The 25813-nt window shown below is 41.4% G+C and overlaps 1 protein-coding gene across 4 annotated transcripts in view; it reads left to right on the top strand.

Moving 5' to 3' along the window:
* The window catches only part of LOC139766866 (solute carrier family 25 member 35-like), a 97943-nt gene that overhangs the window by 28517 nt on the left and 43613 nt on the right, over positions 1-25813 (top strand). For all 4 annotated transcript variants that reach the window (XM_071695873.1, XM_071695874.1, XM_071695871.1 and 1 more), the window contains exons 2-5: positions 14872-15062; positions 20447-20656; positions 24279-24345; positions 24699-24850. In XM_071695873.1, the coding sequence (XP_071551974.1) occupies positions 14898-15062; positions 20447-20656; positions 24279-24345; positions 24699-24850 (594 nt within the window). In that variant the 5' untranslated portion in view covers positions 14872-14897. The remainder of the gene's footprint in view (positions 1-14871; positions 15063-20446; positions 20657-24278; positions 24346-24698; positions 24851-25813) is intronic.

Here is a 25813-nt window from a genome sequence, read left to right as displayed (position 1 = left end):
ATAATAAAAAAAATATATATATATATATATATTTATATTATATATATATATAATATTTATATATATATATATATATATCTTATATATATATATATATATATATTATGATATAAATCTGTATGCTCTGTACATGCCTTCACCTCTCAATCAATACCCTCCAAATATAATTTGCAGGAATACTCAACAACTTATACCTTATGTAATTTGAGCACTCACTCCTTATCCCCTTTGCCTTGTACAAATGCGCACTTGTACACGCATTCCGCCATATCCTCAGCACCTCACCATGAGTCATACATACATTAAATACCTTACCAACCACGTCAGCCAATACAGTCACCCTTATTTTTTTATAAATTCCACTGCAATACCCATTCCAAACCTGCTGCCTTGCCAGCTTTCATCTTCCGCAAAGCTTTTACTACTCCTTCTCTGTTTACCTACTCATTTTCCTAACCCTCGCTCTTTGCACACCACCTCGACCAAAACACCCTTATATCTGCCACCTCTATCATCAAACACCATTCATCAAACCTTCAAATACTACTCCATCTCCTTCTCAAATCACCACTACACTTGTTTCACTTCCCCCATTTTGTGCCCTTCATGAAGTTCCATTTGCTTTCCCTTGTCTTTACTCCTTGGTTTCAGAAGTGTGTAGAGGATTGTGTGGATCAGGTGTTTGCTTTGAAGAATGTATGTGAGAAATACTTAGAAAAGCAAATGATATTTGATGTAGCTTATGGATCGGATGGAAGGCATATGATTAGAGTTGATAGAGATGCTCTTGGAAGGTTATGATGAATATATGGTGTGTGGGAGGCCAAGTTGGTTTAGGTAGCAGTGAAAAGTTTTTTATGAGGATGTTTAAAGATGTGTACGTGTAGGAGAGAGGAAAGTGATTGGTTCTCAGTGAATGTAGGTTTCGGCAGGGGTGTGTGGATGTCTCCATGGTTGTTTAATTTGTGTTTATGGATGGGGTTGTTAGGGAGGTAAATGAAAGAGGTTTTGGAAAGAGGGGGCAAGTATGAAGTCTGTTGGGATTGAGAGAGCTTGGAAGTGAGTCAGTTGTTGGTTCGTGTGATACAGCAATGGTGGATGATTCATGTTGAAGAAAGGAACTGCAGAAGCTGGTGACGAGTTTGGTATAGTGTTGTGGGAAAGAGAAAGTTAAGAGGTAAATGTGAATAAGAGCAAGGTTATTTAGGTTACCAAGTAGGGTTGAGGGTCAATTCCAATTGGCGAGGTGGAGTTTGAATGGAGGAAAGGGGCGGAGGAAAGTGAAGTGTTTTAGATATCTGGAGTGATCTGGCGCGGATGGAACCATGGAAGCGGAAGTGGATCATAGGGTGGGGGAGGGGGCGGAAAAAAAATTCTGGGAGCCTTGAAGAATGTGTGGAAGTTGAGAAACAATTATTCGGAAAGCAAAAATGGGTATGTTTGAAGGAATAGTGGTGGTTCACAAACAATGTTGTATGGGTTTTGCGAGGCGTGGGGACTATGGATAGAGTTGTTGCGCAGAGAGGAATGGATATTGTGCTGGAAAATTGAGAAGTTGAGGACATGGTGTGGTGTTGGAAGTGTTTGATCGGTACGTAACGTAGGGTTTTAGAGAGTAGATTGTGTGGAAATATAAAAAAGAGCGTGGTGAGAAGGAAAGCAGAAGAGGGTGTTTTGAAATGGTTTTGGTCACATGGAGAGATGAGTGAGGAAAGATTGACCAAAGGGAGATATGTTGTCGGAGGTGGAAGGGGAACGAGGAGAGAGGGAGGGAGACCAAATTGGAGAGTGGAAAGATGGAGTGAAAAAGATTTTGTGTGATCGGTGGCTCTGAACATGCAGGGAGGGTTTGAAAGGAGGGCAAAGAATAGAGTGAATTGGAGCGATTGTGGTATACCGGGGTTGACGTGCTGTCAGTGGATTGAATCAAGTCATGTGTTAGGGGTTGGGGTTGCGGCCATTTCTTTCGTCCCTGTTTCTTGCGCTACCTCGCAAACGCGGGGACGGGGGGGGAGGACAAGCGGACAAAAGCAAAGAAATAACTTACCCACGTATTCCCTGCGTGTCGTAGAAGGCGACCTAAAAGGAAGGGGACGGGGGCTGGGAAATCCTCCCCCTCTGTTTTTTTTTTTTTTTTCTTTTTTTTTTTAATTTGCCAAAAGAAGGAACAGAGAAGAGGGCCATGTGGGGATATTTCCATCAAAGGACCCGTCCTTCTGTTTTCTTAACGCTACCTCGCTGTGCGGGAAGGGAGAGGAAAATTGGCGGATTAATGTATGTAAAACACAAAAAAAAAAAAAAAAAATATTTATATTATATATATTATATATATATATATATAGTAGTTTGAGGAAAGGAACCTGGATGTTTTGGCTTCTGAGTGAAACGAAGCTAACGGGTAAAGGGGAAGAGTGGTTTTTGGGAATGTCTTGGGAGAAAGTCAGGGGGGTTAGTGATGAGGACAAGAGCAAGGGAAGAGTAGCACTACTCCTGAAATAGGAGGTTGTGGGCAGTATGTGAGAGAGTGTAAGAACAGTAAATTCTAGATTGATATGGTAAAACTGAAAGTTGATGGAGAGATGGTGTGGTGTGATTATTGGCGCATATGCACCAGGGCATGAGAGAAAAGATCATGAGAGGCAAGTGTTTTTTGGGAGCGTCTGAATGAGTGTGTATGTTCGTGGTTTGATGCACAAGTCCGGTGTTATAGTGATGGGTGATTTGAATTGCAAGGTGAGTAATGTGGCAGTGGAGGGAATAATTGGTATACATGGAGTGTTCAGTGTTGTAAAATGGAAATGTGAAGAGCTTGTAGATTTATGTGCTGAAAAGGGACTGGTGATTGGGAATACCTGGTTTAAAAAGCGAGACATACATAAGTATACGTATGTAAGTAGGAGAGATGGCCAGAGAGCGCTATTGGATTACGTGTTAATTGATAGACGCACGAAAGAGAGACTTTTGGATGTTAATGTGCTGAGAGGTGCAACTGGAGGGATGTCTGATCATTATCTTGTGGAAGCGAAGGTGAAGATTTGTAGGGGTTTTCAGAAAAGAAGAGAGAATGTTAGGGTGAAGAGAGTGGTGAAAGTAAGTGAGCTTGGGAAGGAGACTTGTGTGAGGAAGTACCAGGAGAGACTGAGTACAGAATGGAAAAAGGTGAGAACAAAGGAGGTAAAGGAGTGGGGGAGGAATGGGATGTATTTAGGGAATCAGTGATGGCTTGCGCAAAAGATGCTTGTGGCATGAGAAGCATGGGAGGTGGGTTGATTAGAAAAGGTAGTGAGTGGTGGAATGAAGAAGTAACATTATTAGTGAAAGAGAAGAGAGAGGCATTTGAACGATTTTTGCAGGGAAAAAATGCAAATGAGTGGGAGAGGTACAAAAGAAAGAGGCAGGAGGTCAAGAGAAAGGTGCAAGAGGTGAAAAAGAGGGCAAATGAGAGTTGGGGTGAGAGAGTATCATTAAATTTCAGGTAGAATAAAAAGATGTTTTGGAAGGAGGTAAATAAAGTACGTAAGTCAAGGGAGCAAATGGGAACTTCAGTGAAGGGCGCAAATAGGGAGGTGATAACAATTAGTGGTGATGTGAGAAGGATATGGAGTGAGTATTTTGAAGGTTTGTTGAATGTGTTTGATGATAGAGTGGCAGATGTGGGGTGTCTTGGTCGAGGTGGTGTGCAAAGTGAGAGGGTTAGGGAAAATGATTTGGTAAATAGATAAGAGGTAGTAAAAGCTTTACGGAAGATGAAAGCCGGCAAAGCAGCAGGTTTGGATGGTATTGCAGTGGAATTTATTAAAAAAGGGGGTGACTGTATTGTTGACTGGTTGGTAAGGTTATTTAATGTATGTATGATTCATGGTGAGGTGCCTGAGGATTGGCGGAATGCTTGCATAGTGCCATTGTACAAAGGCAAAGGGGATAAGAGTGAGTGCTCAAATTACAGAGGTATAAGTTTGTTGCGTATTCCTGGTAAATTATATGGGAGGGTATTGATTGAGAGGGTGAAGGCATGTACAGAGCATCAGATCGGGGAAGAGCAGTGTGGTTTCAGAAGTGGTAGAGGATGTGTTGATCAGGTGTTTGCTTTGAAGAATGTATGTGAGAAATACTTAGAAAAACAAATGGATTTGTATGTAGCATTTATGGATCTGGAGAAGGCATATGATAGAGTTGATAGAGATGCTCTGTGGAAGGTTTTAAGAATATATGATGTGGGAGGCAAGTTGTTAGATGCAGTGAAAAGTTTTTATCGAGGATGTAAGGCATGTGTACATATAGGAAGAGAGGAAAGTGATTGGTTCCCTGTGAATGTAGGTTTGCGGCAGGGGTGTGTGATGTCTCCATGGTTGTTTAATTTGTTTATGGATGGGGTTGTTAGGGAGGTGAATGCAAGAGTTTTGGAAAGAGGGGCAAGTATGAAGTCTGTTGGGGATGAGAGAGCTTGGGAAGTGAGTCAGTTGTTGTTCGCTGATGATACAGCGCTGGTGGCTGATTCATGTGAGAAACTGCAGAAGCTGGTGACTGAGTTTGGTAAAGTGTGTGAAGGAAGAAAGTTAAGAGTAAATGTGAATAAGAGCAAGGTTAATGGGTACAGTAGGGTTGAGGGTTAAGTCAATTGGGAGGTAAGTTTGAATGGAGAAAAACTGGAGGAAGTAAAGTGTTTTAGATATCTGGGAGTGGATCTGGCAGCGGATGGAACCATGGAAGCGGAAGTGAATCATAGGGTGGGTGAGGGGGCGAAAATCCTGGGAGCCTTGAAGAATGTGTGGAAGTCGAGAACATTATCTCGGAAAGCAAAAATGGGTATGTTTGAAGGAATAGTGGTTCCAACAATGTTGTATGGTTGCGAGGCGTGGGCTATGGATAGAGTTGTGTGCAGGAGGGTGGATGTGCTGGAAATGAGATGTTTGAGGACAATGTGTGGTGTGAGGGTGTTTTGAAATGGTTTTGTCACATGGAGAGAATAAGTGGGGAAAGATTGACCAAGAGGATATATCAGAGGTGGAGGGAACGAGGAGAAGTGGGAGAGCAAATTGGAGGTGGAAAGATGGAGTGAAAAAGATTTTGAGTGATCGGGGCCTGAACATGCAGGAGGGTGAAAGGCGTGCAAGGAATAGAGTGAATTGGAATGATGTGGTATACCGGGGTCGACGTGCTGTCAATGGATTGAACCAGGGCATGTGAAGCGTCTGGGGTAAACCATGCAAAGTGTGTGGGGCCTGGATGTGGAAAGGGAGCTGTGGTTTCGGTGCATTATTACATGACAGCTAGAGACTGAGTGTGAACGAATGGGGCCTTTGGTGTTTTTTCCTAGCGCTACCTCGCACACATGAGGGGGGAGGGGGTTGTTATTCCATGTGTGGCGAGGTGGCGATGGGAACAAATAAAGGCAGACAGTATGAATTATGTACATGTGTATATATGTATATGTCTGTGTTTGTATATATGTGTACATTAAGATGTATAGGTATGTATATTGTGGGTGTGTGGACATGTATGTATATACATGTGTATGTGGGCGGGTTGGGCCATTCTTTTCGTCTGTTTTCTTGCGCTACCTCGTTAACGCGGGAGACAGCGACAAAGCAAAATAATAAAAAATATATATATATATATATATATATATATATATATATATATATATATATATATATATATATATATACATATATATATATATATATATATATATATATAATCTGATGCTCTGTACATGCCTTCACCCTCTCAATCAATACCCTCCCATATAATTTGCCAGGAATACTCAACAAACTTATACCTCTGTAATTTGAGCACTCACTCTTATCCCCTTTGCCTTTGTACAATGGCACTATGCACGCATTCCGCCAATCCTCAGGCACCTCACCATGAGTCATACATACATTAAATAACCTTACCAACCAGTCAGCAATACAGTCACCCCCTTTTTTAATAAATTCCACTGCAATACCATCCAAACCTGCTGCCTTGCCAGCTTTCATCTTCCGCAAAGCTTTTACTACCTCTTCTCTGTTTACCAACTCATTTTCCCTAACCCTCGCACTTTGCACACCACCTCGACCAAAACACCCTATATCTGCCACTCTATCATCAAACACATTCAACAAACCTTCAAAATACTCACTCCATCTCCTTCTCACATCACCACTACTTGTTATCACCTCCCCATTTGTGCCCTTCACTGAAGTTCCCATTTGCTCCCTTGTCTTTACTCCCTTGGTTTCAGAAGTGGTAGAGGATGTGTGGATCAGGTGTTTGCTTTGAAGAATGTATGTGAGAAATACTTAGAAAAGCAAATGAATTTGTATGTAGCATTTATGGATCTGGAGAAGGCATATGATAGAGTTGATAGAGATGCTCTGTGGAAGGTATTAAGAATATATGGTGTGGGAGGCAAGTTGTTAGAAGCAGTGAAAAGTTTTTATCGAGGATGTAAAGCATGTGTACGTGTAGGAAGAGAGGAAAGTGATTGGTTCTCAGTGAATGTAGGTTTGCGGCAGGGGTGTGTGATGTCTCCATGGTTGTTTAATTTGTTTATGGATGGGGTTGTTAGGGAGGTAAATGCAAGAGTTTTGGAAAGAGGGGCAAGTATGAAGTCTGTTGGGGATGAGAGAGCTTGGGAAGTGAGTCAGTTGTTGTTCGCTGATGATACAGCACTGGTGGCTGATTCATGTGAGAAACTGCAGAAGCTGGTGACTGAGTTTGGTAAAGTGTGTGAAAGAAGAAAGTTAAGAGTAAATGTGAATAAGAGCAAGGTTATTAGGTACAGTAGGGTTGAGGGTCAATTCAATTGGGAGGTGAGTTTGAATGGAGAAAGGCTGGAGGAAGTGAAGTGTTTTAGATATCTGGGAGTGGATCTGGCAGCGGATGGAACCATGGAAGCGGAAGTGGATCATAGGGTGGGGGAGGGGGCGAAAATTCTGGGAGCCTTGAAGAATGTGTGGAAGTTGAGAACATTATCTCGGAAAGCAAAAATGGGTATGTTTGAAGGAATAGTGGTTCCAACAATGTTGTATGGTTGCGAGGCGTGGACTATGGATAGAGTTGTGCGCAGGAGGATGGATGTGCTGGAAATGAGATGTTTGAGGACAATGTGTGGTGTGAAGTGGTTTGATCGAGTAAGTAACGTAAGGGTAAGAGAGATGTGTGGAAATAAAAAGAGCGTGGTTGAGAAAGCAGAAGAGGGTGTTTTGAAATGGTTTGGTCACATGGAGAGAATGAGTGAGGAAAGATTGACCAAGAGGATATATGTGTCGGAGGTGGAGGGAACGAGGAGAAGAGGGAGACCAAATTGGAGGTGGAAAGATGGAGTGAAAAAGATTTTGTGTGATCGGGGCCTGAACATGCAGGAGGGTGAAAGGAGGGCAAAGAATAGAGTGAATTGGAGCGATGTGGTATACCGGGGTTGACGTGCTGTCAGTGGATTGAATCAAGTCATGTGTATAGGGGTGGGTTGGGCCATTTCTTTCGTCTGTTTCCTTGCGCTACCTCGCAAACGCGGGAGACAGCGACAAAGCAAAGAATACTTCCCACGTATTCCCTGCGTGTCGTAGAAGGCGACTAAAAGGGAAGGGAGCGGGGGGCTGGAAATCCTCCCCTCTCGTTTTTTTTTTTTTTTCTTTTTTTTAATTTTCCAAAAGAAGGAACAGAGAAGAGGGCCAGGTGAGGATATTTCCTCAAAGGCCCAGTCCTCTGTTCTTAACGCTACCTCGCTGTCGCGGGAAATGGCGGATAGTATGAAAAAAAAAAAAAAAAAAAATATATATATATATATATATATATATATATATATATAGTATGTTTGAGGAAAGGAACCTGGATGTTTTGGCTCTGAGTGAAACGAAGCTCAAGGGTAAAGGGGAAGAGTGGTTTGGGAATGTCTGGGGAGTAAAGTCAGGGGTTAGTGAGAGGACAAGAGCAAGGGAAGGAGTAGCAATACTCCTGAAACAGGAGTTGTGGGAGTATGTGATAGAGTGTAAGAAAGTAAATTCTCGATTAATATGGGTAAAACTGAAAGTTGATGGAGAGAGGTGGGTGATTATTGGTGCATATGCACCTGGGCATGAGAAGAAAGATCAAGAGAGGCAAGTGTTTTGGGAGCAGCTGAATGAGTGTGTTAGTGGTTTTGATGCACGAGACCGGGTTATAGTGATGGGTGATTTGAATGCAAAGGTGAGTAATGTGGCAGTTGAGGGAATAATTGGTATACATGGGGTGTTCAGTGTTGTAAATGGAAATGGTGAAGAGCTTGTAGATTTATGTGCTGAAAAAGGACTGATGATTGGGAATACCTGGTTTAAAAAGCGAGATATACATAAGTATACTTATGTAAGTAGGAGAGATGGCCAGAGAGCGTTATTGGATTACGTGTTAATTGACAGGCGTGCGAAAGAGAGACTTTTGGATGTTAATGTGCTGAGAGGTGCAACTGGAGGGATGTCTGATCATTATCTTGTGGAGGCTAAGGTGAAGATTTGTATGGGTTTTCAGAAAAGAAGAGTGAATGTTGGGCTGAAGAGGGTGGTGAGAGTAAGTGAGCTTGGGAAGGAGACCTGTGTGAGGAAGTACCAGGAGAGACTGAGTACAGAATGGAAAAAGGTGAGAACAATGGAAGTAAGGGGAGTGGGGGAGGAATGGGATGTATTTAGGGAATCAGTGATGGATTGCGCAAAAGATGCTTGTGGCATGAGAAGAGTGGGAGGTGGGTTGATTAGAAAGGGTAGTGAGTGGTGGGATGAAGAAGTAAGAGTATTAGTGAAAGAGAAGAGAGAGGCATTTGGACGATTTTTGCAGGGAAGAAATGCAATTGAGTGGGAGATGTATAAAAGAAAGAGACAGGAGGTCAAGAGAAAGGTGCAAGAGGTGAAAAAAAGGGCAAATGAGAGTTGGGGTGAGAGAGTATCATTAAATTTTAGGGAGAATAAAAAGATGTTCTGGAAGGAGGTAAATAAAGTGCGTAAGACAAGGGAGCAAACGGGAACTTCAGTGAAGGGCGCAAATGGGGAGGTGATAACAAGTAGTGGTGATGTGAGAAGGAGATGGAGTGAGTATTTTGAAGGTTTGTTGAATGTGTTTGATGATAGAGTGGCAGATATAGGGTGTTTTGGTCGAGGTGGTGGGCAAAGTGAGAGGGTTAGGGAAAATGATTTGGTAAACAGAGAAGAGGTAGTGAAAGCTTTGCGGAAGATGAAAGCCGGCAAGGCAGCAGGTTTGGATGGTATTGCAGTGGAATTTATTAAAAAGGGGGTGACTGTATTGTTGACTGGTTGGTAAGGTTATTTAATGTATGTATGACTCATGGTGAGGTGCCTGAGGATTGGCGGAATGCGTGCATAGTGCCATTGTACAAAGGCAAAGGGGATAAGAGTGAGTGCTCAAATTACAGAGGTATAAGTAGGAAGAGAGGAAAGTGATTGGTTCACAGTGAATGTAGGTTTGCGGCAGGGGTGTGTGATGTCTCTATGGTTGTTTAATTTGTTTATGGATGGGGTTGTTAGGGAGGTTAAATGCAAGAGTTTTGGAAAGAGGGGCAAGTATGAAGTCTGTTGGGGATGAGAGAGCTTGGGAAGTGAGTCAGTTGTTGTTCGCTGATGATACAGCGCTGGTGGCTGATTCATGTGAGAAACTGCAGAAGCTGGTGACTGAGTTTGGAAAAGTGTGTGGAAGAAGAAAGTTAAGAGTAAATGTGAATAAGAGCAAGGTTATTAGGTACAGTAGGGTTGAGGGTCAAGTCAATTGGGAGGTGAGTTTGAATGGAGAAAAACTGGAGGAAGTGAAGTGTTTTAGATATCTGGGAGTGGATCTGGCAGCGGATGGAACCATGGAAGCGGAAGTGGATCATAGGGTGGGGGAGGGGGCGAAAATCCTGGGGGCCTTGAAGAATGTGTGGAAGTCGAGAACATTATCTCGGAAAGCAAAAATGGGTATGTTTGAAGGAATAGTGGTTCCAACAATGTTGTATGGTTGCGAGGCGTGGGCTGTGGATAGAGTTGTGCGCAGGAGGATGGATGTGCTGGAAAAGAGATGTTTGAGGACAATGTGTGGTGTGAGGTGGTTTGATCGAGTGAGTAACGTAAGAGTAAGAGAGATGTGTGGAAATAAAAAGAGCGTGGTTGAGAGAGCAGAAGAGGGTGTTTTGAAGTGGTTTGGGCACATGGAGAGGATGAGTGAGGAAAGATTGACCAAGAGGATATATGTGTCGGAGGTGGAGGGAACAAGGAGAAGAGGGAGACCAAATTGGAGGTGGAAAGATGGAGTGAAAAAGATTTTGTGTGATCGGGGCCTGAGCATGCAGGAGGGTGAAAGGAGGGCAAGGAATAGAGTGAATTGGATCGATGTGGTATACCGGGGTTGACGTGCTGTCAGTGGATTGAATCAAGGCATGTGAAGCGTCTGGGGTAAACCATGGAAAGCTGTGTAGGTATGTATATTTGCGTGTGTGGACGTATGTATATACATGTGTATGGGGGGGGTTGGGCCATTTCTTTCGTCTGTTTCCTTGCGCTACCTCGCAAACGCGGGAGACAGCGACAAAGTATAATAAAAATAAATAAAGTTTGTTGAGTATTCCTGGTAAATTATATGGGAGGGTATTGATTGAGAGGGTGAATGTATGTACAGAGCATCAGATTGGGGAAGAGCAGTGTGGTTTCAGAAGTGGTAGACGATGTGTGGATCAGGTGTTTGCTTTGAAGAATGTATGTGAGAAATACTTAGAAAAGCAAATGGATTTGTATGTAGCATTTATGGATCTGGAGAAGGCATATGATAGAGTTGATAGAGATGCTCTGTGGAGGGTATTAAGAATGTATGGTGTGGGAGGAAAGTTGTTAGAAGCAGTGAAAAGTTTTTATCGAGGATGTAAGGCATGTGTACGTGTAGGAAGAGAGGAAAGTGATTGGTTCTCAGTGAATGTAGGTCTGCGGCAGGGGTGTGTGATGTCTCCATGGTTGTTTAATTTGTTTATGGATGGGGTTGTTAGGGAGGTAAATGCAGGAGTTTTGGAAAGAGGGGCAAGTATGAAGTCTGTTGGGGATGAGAGAGCTTGGGAAGTGAGTCAGTTGTTGTTCGCTGATGATACAGCGCTGGTGGCTGATTCATGTGAGAAACTGCAGAAGCTGGTGACTGAGTTTGGAAAAGTGTGTGGAAGAAGAAAGTTAAGAGTAAATGTGAATAAGAGCAAGGTTATTAGGTACAGTAGGGTTGAGGGTCAAGTCAATTGGGAGGTGAGTTTGAATGGAGAAAAACTGGAGGAAGTGGAGTGTTTTAGATGTCTGGGAGTGGATCTGGCAGCGGATGGAACCATGGAAGCGGAAGTGGATCGTGGGGTGGGGGAGGGGGCGAAAATTCTGGGGGCCTTGGAGAGTGTGTGGAAGTCGAGAACATTATCTTGTAAAGCAAAAATGGGTATATTTGAAGGAATAGTGGTTCCAACAATGTTGTATGGTTGCGAGGCGTGGGCTGTGGATGGAGTTGGGCGCAGGAGGATGGATGTGCTGGAAATGAGATGTTTGAGGACAATGTGTGGTGTGAGGTGGTTTGATCGAGTGAGTAACGTAAGGGTAAGAGAGATGTGTGGAAATAAAAAGAGCGTGGTTGAGAGAGCAGAAGAGGGTGTTTTGAAGTGGTTTGGGCACATGGAGAGAATGAGTGAGGAAAGATTGACCAAGAGGATATATGTGTCGGAGGTGGAGGGAACGAGGAGAAGAGGGAGACCAAATTGGAGGTGGAAAGATGGAGTGAAAAAGATTTTGTGTGATCGGGGCCTGAACATGCAGGAGGGTGAAAGGAGGGCAAGGAATAGAGTGAATTGGAGCGATGTGGTATACCGGGGTTGACATGCTGTCACTGGATTGAATCAAGGCATGTGAAGCGTCTGGGGTAAACCATGGAAAGTTGTGTAGGTATGTATATTTGCGTGTGTGGACGTATGTATATACATGTGTATGGGGGGGGGGCCATTTCTCTCATCTGTTTCCTTGCGCTACCTCGCAAAGGCGGGAGACAGCGACAAAGTATAAAAAAAAAAAAAAAAAAATATATCTGATTCTCTGTACATGCCTTCACCCTCTCAATCAATACCCTCCCATATAATTTACCAGGAATACTCAACAAACTTATACCTCTATAATTTGAGCACTCACTCTTATCCCCTTTGCCTTTGTACAATGGCACTATGCATGCATTCCGCCAATCCTCAGGCACCTCACCATGAGTCATACATACATTAAATAACCTTACCAACCAGTCAACAATACAGTCACCCCCTTTTTTTATAAATTCCACTGCAATACCATCCAAACCTGCTGCCTTGCCGGCTTTCATCAGATTGGGGAAGAGCAGTGTGGTTTCAGAAGTGGTAGAGGATGTGTGGATCAGGTGTTTGCTTTGAAGAATGTATGTGAGAAATACTTAGAAAAGCAAATGGATTTGTATGTAGCATTTATGGATCTAGAGAAGGCATATGATAGAGTTGATAGAGATGCTCTGTGGAAGGTATTAAGAATATATGGAGTGGGAGGCAAGTTGTTAGAAGCAGTGAAAAGTTTTTATCGAGGATGTAAGGCATGTGTACGTGTAGGAAGAGAGGAAAGCGATTGGCTCTCAGTGAATGTAGGTTTGCGGCAGGGGTGTGTGATGTCTCCATGGTTGTTTAATTTGTTTATGGATGGGGTTGTTAGGGAGGTGAATGCAAGAGTTTTGGAAAGAGGGGCAAGTATGAAGTCTGTTGGGGATGAGAGAGCTTGGGAAGTGAGTCAGTTGTTGTTCGCTGATGATACAGCGCTGGTGGCTGATTCATGTGAGAAACTGCAGAAGCTGGTGACTGAGTTTGGTAAAGTGTGTGAAAGAAGAAAGTTAAGAGTAAATGTGAATAAGAGCAAGGTTATTAGGTACAGTAGGGTTGAGGGTCAAGTCAGTTGGGAGGTAAGTTTGAATGGAGAAAAACTGGAGGAAGTAAAGTGTTTTAGATATCTGGGAGTGGATCTGGCAGCAGATGGAACCATGGAAGTGGAAGTGAATCATAGGGTGGGTGAGGGGGCGAAAATCCTGGGAGCCTTGAAGAATGTGTGGAAGTCGAGAACATTATCTCGGAAAGCAAAAATGGGTATGTTTGAAGGAATAGTGGTTCCAACAATGTTGTATGGTTGCGAGGTGTGGGCTATGGATAGAGTTGTGTGCAGGAGGATGGATGTGCTGGAAATGAGATGTTTGAGGACAATGTGTGGTGTGAGGTGGTTTGATCAAGTAAGTAATGTAAGGGTAAGAGAGATGTGTGGAAATAAAAAGAGCGTGGTTGAGAGAGCAGAAGAGGGTGTTTTGAAAAGGTTTGGGCACATGGAGAGAATGAGTGAGGAAATATACATACGCAAATATACATACCTACACAACTTTCCATGGTTTACCCCAGACGCTTCACATGCCCTGATTCAATCCATATATATATATGTGTGTATATATATATGTGTGTGTATTTGAGTGGATGGGCCATTCTTCATCTGTTTCCTGGCGTTACCTCACTGATGTGGGAAACAGCGATTAGGTATGATGATAATTTATTATATTATTTTTTTATTATACTTTGTCGCTGTCTCCCGCGTTTGCGAGGTAGCGCAAGGAAACAGACGAAAGAAATGGCCCAACCCCCCCCCATACACATGTATATACATACGTCCACACACGCAAATATACATACCTACACAGCTTTCCATGGTTTACCCCAGACGCTTCACATGCCTTGATTCAATCCACTGACAGCACGTCAACCCCGGTATACCACATCGCTCCAATTCACTCTATTCCTTGCCCTCCTTTCACCCTCCTGCATGTTCAGGCCCCGATCACACAAAATCTTTTTCACTCCATCTTTCCACCTCCAATTTGGTCTCCCTCTTCTCCTCATTCCCTCCACCTCCAACACATATATCCTCTTGGTCAATCTTTCCTCACTCATTCTCTCCATGTGCCCAAACCACTTCAAAACACCCTCTTCTGCTCTCTCAACCACGCTCTTTTTATTTCCACACATCTCTCTTACCCTTACGTTACTCACTCGATCAAACCACCTCACACCACACATTGTCCTCAAACATCTCATTTCCAGCACATCCATCCTCCTGCGCACAACTCTATCCATAGCCCACGCCTCGCAACCATACAACATTGTTGGAACCACTATTCCTTCAAACATACCCATTTTTGCTTTCCGAGATAATGTCCTCGACTTCCACACATTCTTCAAGGCCCCCAGAATTTTCGCCCCCTCCCCCACCCTATGATCCACTTCCGCTTCCATGGTTCCATCCGCTGCCAGATTCACTCCCAGATATCTAAAACACTTCACTTCCTCCAGTTTTTCTTCATTCAAACTCACCTCCCAATTGACTTGACCCTCAACCCTACTGTACCTAATAACCTTGCTCTTATTCACATTTACTCTTAACTTTCTTCTTCCACACACTTTACCAAACTCAGTCACCAGCTTCTGCAGTTTCTCACATGAATCAGCCACCAGCGCTGTATCATCAGCGAACAACAACTGACTCACTTCCCAAGCTCTCTCATCCCCAACAGACTTCATACTTGCCCCTCTTTCCAAAACTCTTGCATTTACCTCCTTAACAACCCCATCCATAAACAAATTAAACAACCATGGAGACATCACACACCCCTGCCGCAAACCTACATTCACTGAGAACCAATCACTTTCCTCTCTTCCTACACGTACACATGCCTTACATCCTCGATAAAAACTTTTCACTGCTTCTAACAACTTTCCTCCCACACCATATATTCTTAATACCTTCCACAGATAATATGAAATGTATTTTGTTTGTGTGAACCTGCTGTATCATATGTTCCCATTTTCAGTGATAACGAATTATTGAAACTGCATCATGGAGTTTGTCATTGGTGCTGCTGCAGCTTGTGGAGCATGCTTGTTTTCAAACCCCATGGATGTCTTGAAGACTCGCATGCAGCTTCAAGGGGAATTGAGAGCTCGAGGACACTATGCAATTATTTATAAGAATATAATTCATGCTGGGTATGCTGTTGCTAAGGTATTTATCATTCTCTTTAGATCTTAACACATGCTTAATTAAGCATACACTGAGAACTAAACTATTGGGATGAGATTTAGACTGTAATCATACATAAGAAAACAGTGTGTTTTAGTCTAGATTGGTGTGCTTTGCAAAAATCACAGATATCAGTTCAGATAGTGCCATTAAAATTTGACTCATTAACCCATATATAGTGGGATTAACTGCAGTGTTCATCCTCATTTGCACAATAAAAAAAAAGATCCTTTCTTAAATGATAGATTAGCATACAAAGATTAGAGAAAATACTTAAAAGTATTATAGATACAGTTGTGTTGCCGAGGTTCAGTGCTGAGTGATGGGGAGGAGGTGTGGATGACTTATCTAACGGCTCTTGATTTAGAGAGGATGATGTGAATGTGTTTTTCTTTCTCTCTCTTGAACTTGATATCTCACTCTACTCTTATTTCCTTCACAAGCAGTTTTGTTTGTGAATAATATGGTTATAGGTATTAGACTACTCACACACAAAAAAGAGTGAGTGAGGAGGGAGAGTGGCTGAAACATGTAGGATAGATATTGGAGGTCCTGTTTTTTCTTTTACCTGAACTTGTTTTCACAATCTCCTCTTATTTCATACATAGGCACAGCATTTATGTCGAATAAAATGAATATTTTTAGAAATCATACTTCTGTAAAAAAAGAGTGGAAAAAGGGAAATTGGCTGACATGTTTAGGGAGGATAATGAAGGCATTTTCAATGAAATTAGTTTAGCTCCTTACTTTTATTTTTTATTTATTTATTTTACTTTTTCACAGTCTCCCATGTTAGCGAGGTAGCGCAAGGAAACAGACGAAAGAATGGCCCAACCCACCCACATACACATGTATATACATACACGCACACACGCAAATATACATACCTATACATCTCAACGTATACATATATATACACACACAGACATATACATATATACACATGTACATAATTCATACTGTCTGCCTTTATTCATTCCCATCGCCACCTCGCCACACATGAAATAACATCCTCCTCCCCCTCATGTGTGCGAGATAACGCTAGGAAAAGACAACAAAGGCCCCATTCGTTCACACTCAGTTTCTAGCTATCATGTAATAATGCACCGAAACAACAGCTCCCTTTCCACATCCAGGCCCCACAGAACTTTCCATGGTTTACCCCAGACGCTTCACATGCCCTGGTTCAATCCATTAACAGCACGTCAACCCTGGTATACCACATCGTTCCAATTCACTCTATTCCTTGCATGCCTCTCACCCTCCTGCATGTTCAGGCCCCGATCACTCAAAATCTTTTTCACTCCATCTTTCCACCTCCAATTTTGTCTCCCACTTCTCAGCACTCCCTCCACCTCTGACACATATATCCTCCTTGTCAATCTTTCCTCATTCATTCTCTCCGTGTGACCAAACCATTTCAAAACACCCTCTTCTGCTCTCTCAACCATGCTCTTTTTATTACCACACATCTCTCGTACCCTATCATTACATACTCGACAAACCACCTCACACCACATATTGTCCTCAAACATCTCATTTCCAGCACGTCCACCCTCCTGTGCACAACTCTATCCATAGCCCACGCCTCACAACCATATAACATTGTTGGAACCACTATTCCTTCAAACATACCCATTTTTGCTTTCCGAGATAATGTTCTCGACTTCCACCCATTTTTCAAGGCTCCCAGAATTTTTTCCCCCTCCCCCACCCTATGATTCACTTCCGCTTCCATGGTTCCATCCGCTGCCAAATCCACTCCGAGATATCTAAAACACTTCACTTCCTCCAGTTTTTCTCCATTCAAACTTACTCCCCAATTGACTTGACCCTCAACCCTACTGTACCTAATAACCTTGCTCTTATTCACATTTACTCTCAACTTTCTTCTTTCACACACTTTACCAAACTCAGTCACCAGCTTCTGCAGTTTCTCACACGAATCAGCCAGCAGCGCTGTATCATCAGCGAACAACAACTGACTCACTTCCCAAGCTCTCTCATCCACAACAGACTGCATACTTGCCCCTCTTTCCAAAACTCTTGCATTCACCTCCCTAACAACCCCATCCATAAACAAATTAAACAAACATGGAGACATCACACACCCCTGCCACAAACCTACATTCACTGAGAACCAATCACTTTCCTCTCTTATCTGTTACCAAAATCCTTTGCCACCCTAAGAATATATAAAGAGAAAATTAGAAGCAGTTGCTATGTGATAAACAAGTGAATGAAAGCCAAGTATGAGGGTGATGGGGTCCTGGATAGTGGTCCTCTGTGCTGGCCCCTTCGCTTAATGGAATCTGCTTTAAATCATGTTGATTCACTTATTTCTGCTGCATTATTAGTGTGTTGTATCTTGATTATTGATTTTCATACCCATTTCAGAACTTTTACTGGATGAGTCCCTTTTATATATGTGTGATAACTGTTACCTTGGGATTTTTTGTGGTCCTAGGATTTGTCCTTTGGCTCCTGTACTGATCTGTAGCATTTAAACAATAATTCATTCATGCACAGAGTGGACTGTTATCTCCATTTTATGACATATGCTTGGATTTAACTTCATCAACCATGTTTTCAGGGATGGATTACCTTCCCTGTCACCCTTAGGTTTAGAACCACCTAATCCATACACACCGTACTTTGTTCAATACATATAGGATTAGATTGATTCTTGGGTGCTGCTGCTGAGTTTACAAGCTTAACTGATTTGACAATCATAAAGATGAAAATTATTCTAAAAAGATTATACTGAATTAACAAGTTTAAAAGTAAATGTGTTGGAATATCAGGTACAGTATAAATTACATAAACACTTCAGTCTGAGTCAGGTTCTTTAGGGTATCTCACTTATATCTGGAGTGAACTTTTCTGTTGGTAGAATGATCACTTTGTCATGTATTCAAAAGTTCAGACTAAGTGTTGAGCATATCTAAGCTGTTCATTCTTTCGTAGCTGAATAAGATATGGAGCAATTTTTTATGCTTTTGAACAAAAAAAATCTCTCTACAAATAATAGCAAAAGTACAAAAAAAGAATTGCAAACTCAAGCCATTCATTGTTTCTTGACTGAATGATGAATCATTTTTATGCTTTTCAATGAGGAAGATAGATTTAATAAGAAAGAGATCTCTCACCACCATAAGTGGTAACTAATATGTAAAGGAAAATGTGGGACACTATGGTTAATACAAAAACAGTTAAGAAAATATTGGATTCAAAAAGAGCTTACAAGGGAAAGGTTGAGGGGTTGCTTAGAACACGTCATGCGAAAGATACAGGGAGAGGATTAAAAACATTATGTGGTTATAATAAAAACTGAACATACCTGAATCAGAAAACATTGATATTATATTTTTTTTTTGTTATACTTAGTCGCTGTCTCCCACGTTAGTGAGGTAGCACAAAGAAATAGACGAAAGAATGGCCCAACTCACCCACATACACATGTATATACATAAACTCCCACACAAGCACATATACATTTCAATGCATACATACATATACATACACAGACATATACATTTATACACATGTACATATTCATACTTGCTGCCTTCATCCATTCCCGTCGCCACCCCACCACACATGAAATGGCACTCCCCCTCCTCTCACGCGCATGCGAGGTAGCACTAGGAAAAGACAACAAAGGCCACATTCATTCACACTTAGTCTCTAGCTGTCATGTGTAATGCACTGAAACCATAGCTCCCCTTCCATATCCAGGCCCCACAAAACTTTCCATGGTTTACACCACACGCTTCACATGCTCTGGTTCAATCCATTGACAGCACATCAACCACCGGTATACTAAATCACTCCAACTCACTCTATTCCTTGCATGTCTTTCACCCTCCTGTATGTTTAGGCCCCAGTTGCTCAAAATCTTTTTCACTCCATCCTTCCACCTCCAGTTTGGTCTTCCACTTCTCATTCCCTCAACCTCATTCTCTCCATGTGACCAAACCATTTCAATACACCCTGTTCTGCTCTCTCAACCACACTTTTTATTTCTGCACATCTTTCTTACCCTTTCATTACTTGGTCAAACCACCTCACAACACATATTGTCCTCAAACATTTCATTTCCAACACATCCACCCTCCTCCACACAACCCTATGTATAGCCCATGCCTCACAACCATATAACATTGTTGGAACCACTATTCCTTCAAACATACCCATTTTTTCTCTCCGAGATAACGTTCTTGCCTTCCACACATTCATCAGTGCTCCTAGAACCTTCGCCCCCTCCCCCACCCTGTGACTCACTTCCACTTCCATGGTTCCATTCACTGCTAAATTCACTCCCAGATATCTAAAACACTTCAATGCCTCCAGTTTTTCTCCATTCAAATTTACCTCCCGATTAACTTGTCCCTCAACCCTACTTTTGAAAACATTGATACATACGTATAAATTCAATTTTTGCAAGATTTGAAAAAAATTATTTTAGCGAAGAGTGCAGTAATGTTATGTCAGTCATTCAAGAAGGAAAATGAGGAAAGAATTGTGATATTGTGTATTGCAGTCCCTGAACCTTATTAGGCCTGGAAAGGCCATGGGACTTGACAGTGTGCCAGCCAAGGCATTAAAGTGTTGTGCTGAACAACTGGCATGGAAAGGTCTGTGGGGCCTAGTTGTGGACTGGGAGCTGTGGTTTCTTTTCATCACACAAGATAGCTAGAGGATGGATGTGGGTGGATGTAGCATTTCTTCATCTGTTCCTGGTGTTAACTCACTAACATGACAAACACAGTCAGTTATGAAAAAAAATTGAATAATAACATGTTTCTTATGAGCATGGTGAAATTATCAAACAAGTATAATGTTCAGGCTGCATCACTGACAGACACGATTTGTTGCCTTCTAACAGCATAATATATACACTTCACACTATGCAGTTATTTAATTTCCAGTTGTATGTGTCACACTGTTCATATGCATCTATATACATTATTTATATAAGTCCATATACATTATCCATATACATTTTTGTTGCTGTCTGGACAGTGCAAGAGTAATTCACCATCTCCAGTGGCATTTTCATTGTTACTGAGTAGATGAATTGAAAAGATATGAATGAAGGATGTGGAAACATTGTCTAAGTTGCCAGTAGTTGTTTCCTGATTCACTTTTCCACTCTATTGTGCCTGGGATTTTTTAATGCCCCTGACTGTATACAGCACATTTGCAGTCAACTTCCAGAGGCATCCCTTGATTTTTATGGTAAATTGGCAGTCAGTGGGTAAAGAAAACTAGGATTAAAGGCTGTGATACCTGCTAATCACTGGTGAGTTATCTTTATATGAGGATTATTTTACTGAATATTTTTTGAAAGTTTTGTATTACAGGCTGATGGATTACTGGGACTTCAGAAAGGATTGGTTCCAGCTTTGGGATATCAAGTGGTAATGAATGGGATAAGGTTTGGACTATACAAGAGAGTCCTTGACTCAGGTGTCATAGCTCAGGCAGATGGAAGTGTTTCGACCTTGGGATGTGTTCTTGCTGGAGCTGGTGTGGGTGTTATTGGAGGCTTTGTTGGGAGTCCTTTATACCTAGTAAGTTCCAGGAAAATGCATTTTGATGCTGAACTAGTTTGTATACATTGACCATCACAAAGTGAAATCATTTCAAAATGATACTGAATAATCTAAACGTTTAACATGTTTAGCTAAGAATATATGTGTTTCAGCACTCATTATGAATTATTCATCTCTCTTTATCAGATTTTATTGTGCAGTATAGAAATTTTGGAAATAAGAAAATGATTCATGTAAGGGAACAAATGTCTGATCTGTGGAAATCAATTGGAAATTACTGAACCTCAGTCAGCATTCTTGATAACCATCCATATATCACAGAGACTCTGGATTGTGTTGAACAAAAAAAAGTTCCAACACTATGTATCCTTTTCTGAAAGTAGACTCCCTAACTTACTGTAACCTGTGTAGTTTTCTCAGCCATTGGATCACCCTAGGTGAGGGAGGGGAACATGAGTAATCATACCACAGTCACATTTGATACACGTAGAAAGCTTAGCTATATGTTTTGAAGGTGATAAAAAAAAGATACTTAAAAACAATATAGCAGTCACCTACTAAGTGCAGCTTGAACCTTCTCATGCAGCAGTCTGTGATATCATGCTACCACAGTTGCTCCAGTTCATTTGCCAATCTCAAAAACGTTTTTGTATTTGCTGTTAGATGAACCCCTTCTTCAGGGGCTCCTGCAGCTTCAAGGATTCATTACTTTTACTAGCAAACACATGATGGACTCCTTCAAAGACAGAAGTCCTTTGATGTGACTAAAAGGCTGTTTCATCAGCTGATAGTGGTACAGCTTTACTTGAGGTGACTTTTTACAAAATAACTTCAAGCTGGCAGAGCCTGATACCTATAGCTTGCCTTCTGGGAGGAGGCTCTGGTTTTGGTGCATTATGCATGACAGCTAGAGAGTGGATGTGAGTGAATGAGACAGTTCATCTGTTCTTGGCACTGCCATGCTAAGCAAGGAATAGCAAAAAGAAAAGTATGTGTGAGAGAAAGCACCATGAATATTTTTTTATTTTTCTACATTACATCGAGGATGTAAGGCATGTGTACGTGTAGGAAGAGAGGAGAGTGACTGGTTCTCGGTGAATGTAGGTTTGCGGCAGGGGTGTGGGATGTCTCCATGGTTGTTTAATTTGTTTATGGATGGGGTTGTTTGGGAGGTAAATGCAAGAGTTTTGGAAAGAGGTGCAAGTATGAAGTCTGTTGGGGATGAGAGAGCTTGGGAAGTGAGTCAGTTGTTGTTCACTGATGATACAGCGCTGGTGGCTGATTCATGTGAGAAACTGCAGAAGCTGGTGACTGAGTTTGGTAAAGTGTGTGTAAGAAGAAAGTTAAGAGTAAATGTGAATAAGAGCAAGGTTATTAGGTACAGTAGGGTTGAGGGTCAAGTCAATTGGGAGGTGAGTTTGAATGGAGAAAAACTGGAGGAAGTGAAGTGTTTTAGATATCTGGGAGTGGATCTGGCAGCGGATGGAACCATGGAAGCGGAAGTGGATCATAGGGTGGGGGAGGGGGCGAAAATTCTGGGAGCTTTGAAGAATGTTTGGAAGTCGAGAACATTATCTCGGAAAGCAAAAATGGGTATGTTTGAAGGAATAGTGGTTCCAACAATGTTGTATGGTTGCGAGACGTGGGCTATGGATAGAGTTGTGCGCAGGAGGATGGATGTGCTGGAAATGAGATGTTTGAGGACAATGTGTGGTGTGAGGTGGTTTGATCGAGTGAGTAACATAAGGGTAAGAGAGATGTGTGGAAATAAAAAGAGCGTGGTTGAGAGAGCAGAAGAGGGTGTTTTGAAGTGGTTTGGGCACATGGAGAGAATGAGTGAGGAAAGATTGACCAAGAGGATATATGTGTCGGAGGTGGAGGGAACGAGGAGAAGAGGGAGACCAAATTGGAGGTGGAAAGATGGAGTGAAAAAGATTTTGTGTGATCGGGGCCTGAACATGCAGGAGGGTGAAAGGAGGGCAAGGAATAGAGTGAATTGGAACGATGTGGTATACCAGGGTTGACGTGCTGTCAGTGGATTGAATCAAGGCATGTGAAGCGTCTGGGGTAAACCATGGAAAGCTGTGTAGGTATGTATATTTGTGTGTGTGGACGTATGTATATACATGTGTATGGGGGGGGGTTGGGCCATTTCTTTCGTCTGTTTCCTTGCGCTACCTCGCAAACGCGGGAGACAGCGACAAAGTATAATAAAAAAAAAAAAAAATAAATAGAGGATCAAGTCATGGACAAAAGTCCACATCTAGACCAGGCCTTAATTGGAATGTAGAGAGGTTAATGAAAGGGAAAATGAAGAGATAAAGGAAAGAATTTATGATTTTTGATGTAACTGAAAAATTTGTCTTATAAAATGAGCTAGGTCATAGCTGTTAAGAAATACATGAGAGGGTTGAGAGTTCCAAAGCCCCAAGGAGTAGGGAAAAAGACAGTTATCAAAATGGCCCACCCTTGAGTTGCCAACATCCACACATTATTTAAACACCCCATCTTGAGCCTTTGAGGAGGCTGAGCACTCCCCACCTAGCTTCTTTTCTGGATGTTAGAAATTGAAATATGAAAAGGGAAGGATTTGCAGCCCCTCTCTAACCCCCTTTAGTCACCTTCTATGACATGCAGGAAATACGTAGGAAATCTTTCTCCCTTGCTTTTGGTACACATAATTTTTGCATGCATTAAACATGATCATGATATGATTAGTCTTGTGTTCTACCTAGGATAATCCAGAATGTTCACAGGAGAACTACAAGGATGAGGTCAAGTGAGGATCCTAACATATTGATATACTTTTTTCTGGCTCAAAGCTACCATTTACTTATTCATTTGAAACACTTAAAACTTTTGTTCCAAGCATGACACTGTTCAAATCACTCAAATGCTACCCTGTTAATAATTGGGTTTTTTCCCATATGCTGTGCTTCACAATCACTATAAACTTTAGGTCATCCTTTAGTGTATATAAATAATGAACAGTATACGCAACAGTTCCAAACACATCAACCACTGACAATGCATTTTCTCCACCAATTTGATTTATCACATGGTCTTTCCTCCAGATTTGATGTAACAGCTTACATTTGGAAGTAGCATGTCCGTCACTAAAACATCCACTTGGAGTTTCATGCTGTGCAGTGCTCATTTTGAAAACAAAGTGGGAGATGATGAAATTTTAATGACCAACATATGGTATGCTGAAAACCTAGTGCACTGGTTTGAAATGACTCTTTCCTCCCTTCCTAGGGAAAAGGGAAGGAATCATATCATAACATACTGCTTTTATTATACTTTGTGGTCTTCATTACTCAGCAACACTCTTGGCCAGCAGTCATAATAAATAACATCCACTATATATGACAATTCCAGTATTTCTTTTAATTATTGAAGACTGAGCATAGGATCAGAATTATATTTCCAATTGTTTTCTCTTTTGTGATATGGATGGATATATAGTTTGTAAAAAATTGGTAATCATTTTAGGCTCAAACATGTGGATTGTTTGGTGATTATGATATGTGGGTAATTGACTTTTGACTCTATTTCCAAACTTATGCTGCTGCTAAGAGCCCGTGAGTTGATTCTTCTAGCTGATTATTATTATGCCAATGTTTGATTATTTCTACAGGTAAAAACTCATTTACAGTCTCAGGCAGCAGATACTATTGCTGTTGGTTACCAGCATAAACATCAGGGTTAGTGTTATCATAAATTGTTTCATGTTCTCCATATCCCAGAATCAGTATTGATTCTACTTAATTAGACATTAATTTTATCTAACTCTTTTGTTTCTTTACATGTTCACCATATTATAGTATACATACTTTGTATTAATTGATAATGTAACCCAGTGTTTTTGCTTTAGAATCACATTTCTTAGGTTATGTATTATTGATAATCTAAGTTGTGTTAATGTTTTGATTGTATGGATATAACTGAAATTCTGATTGTTAGTAGTATTAGGCAGTCATCTAAAGGTTATGAATAAAGCAACTTTATGGGCGTAACTTTTGATTTTGGTGTCATAACATCTTTAATTTGTTTTCAGGGATTTTCTCTGCATTTTTTAATATTGCTCAGACAGAGGGTATAAAGGGCTTGTGGCGTGGAGCATCCACATCTATACCACGGGTTGGCATAGGCTCTGCATCACAGTTATTCACATATTCCAAAAGTAAAGACTGGTTGGACCAATATGGGGTATGTTGCATTTTTCCTTGTTATGGTTTTGTCATTTTTATCATAGAATTAACAGCACATTCTTTTACTTCTTTTCTCATGAAAACTATTCAGAATTTATTGTTAATATGCAGATTTATCTAAATCTTTATCGTATATGGGAAAAACAATTTTGGAAACTAAAATCAGCATTAGATTTTTTTCATCTTATTTACATGGATTGGATCAAGTGCATAGTGTCTTTCAGTTTACCACAACTTATTGAACCTTCACCTCACTTTCTATGTATCCATTTGGGGAACTACTTACCCAGTAGATAACCAATGGAATTTAACAAGAAAGAAATTATAAGAATAACTACAAATAGCCATTATACCCATCTACTTGTTTTATCCCGGTATATCATTAAATTTACTGATATGATTAAAGTTTTGGAAAGAGGGGCAAGTATGCAGTCTGTTGTGGATGAGAGACCTTGGGAAGTGAGTCAGTTGTTGTTCGCTGATGATACAGCGCTGGTGGCTGATTCGGGTGAGAAACTGCAGAAGCTGGTGACTGAGTTTGGTAAAGTGTGTGAAAGAAGAAAGCTGAGAGTAAATGTGAATAAGAGCAAGGTTATTAGGTACAGTAGGGTTGAGGGACAATTCAAGTGGGAGGTAAGTTTGAATGGAGAAAAACTGGAAGAAGTGAGGTGTTTTAGATATCTGGGAGTGGATTTGGCAGCGGATGGAACCATGGAAGCGGAAGTGAATCATAGGGTGGGGGAGGGGGTGAAAGTTCTGGGAGCGTTGAAAAATGTGTGGAAGTTGAGAACGTTATCTTGGAAAGCAAAAATGGGTATGTTTGAAGGAATAGTGGTTCCAACGATGTTATATGGTTGTGAGGGATGGGCTATGGATAGAGTTGTGTGGAGGAGGGTGGATGTGCTGGAAATGAGATGTTTGAGAACAATATGGGGTGTGAGGTGGTTTGATCGAGTAAGTA

The sequence above is a fragment of the Panulirus ornatus genome, chromosome 58 (assembly GCF_036320965.1).
Source record: "Panulirus ornatus isolate Po-2019 chromosome 58, ASM3632096v1, whole genome shotgun sequence".
NCBI lineage: Eukaryota > Metazoa > Arthropoda > Malacostraca > Decapoda > Palinuridae > Panulirus > Panulirus ornatus.
This window is presented reverse-complemented; position numbering and strand designations above follow the sequence as displayed.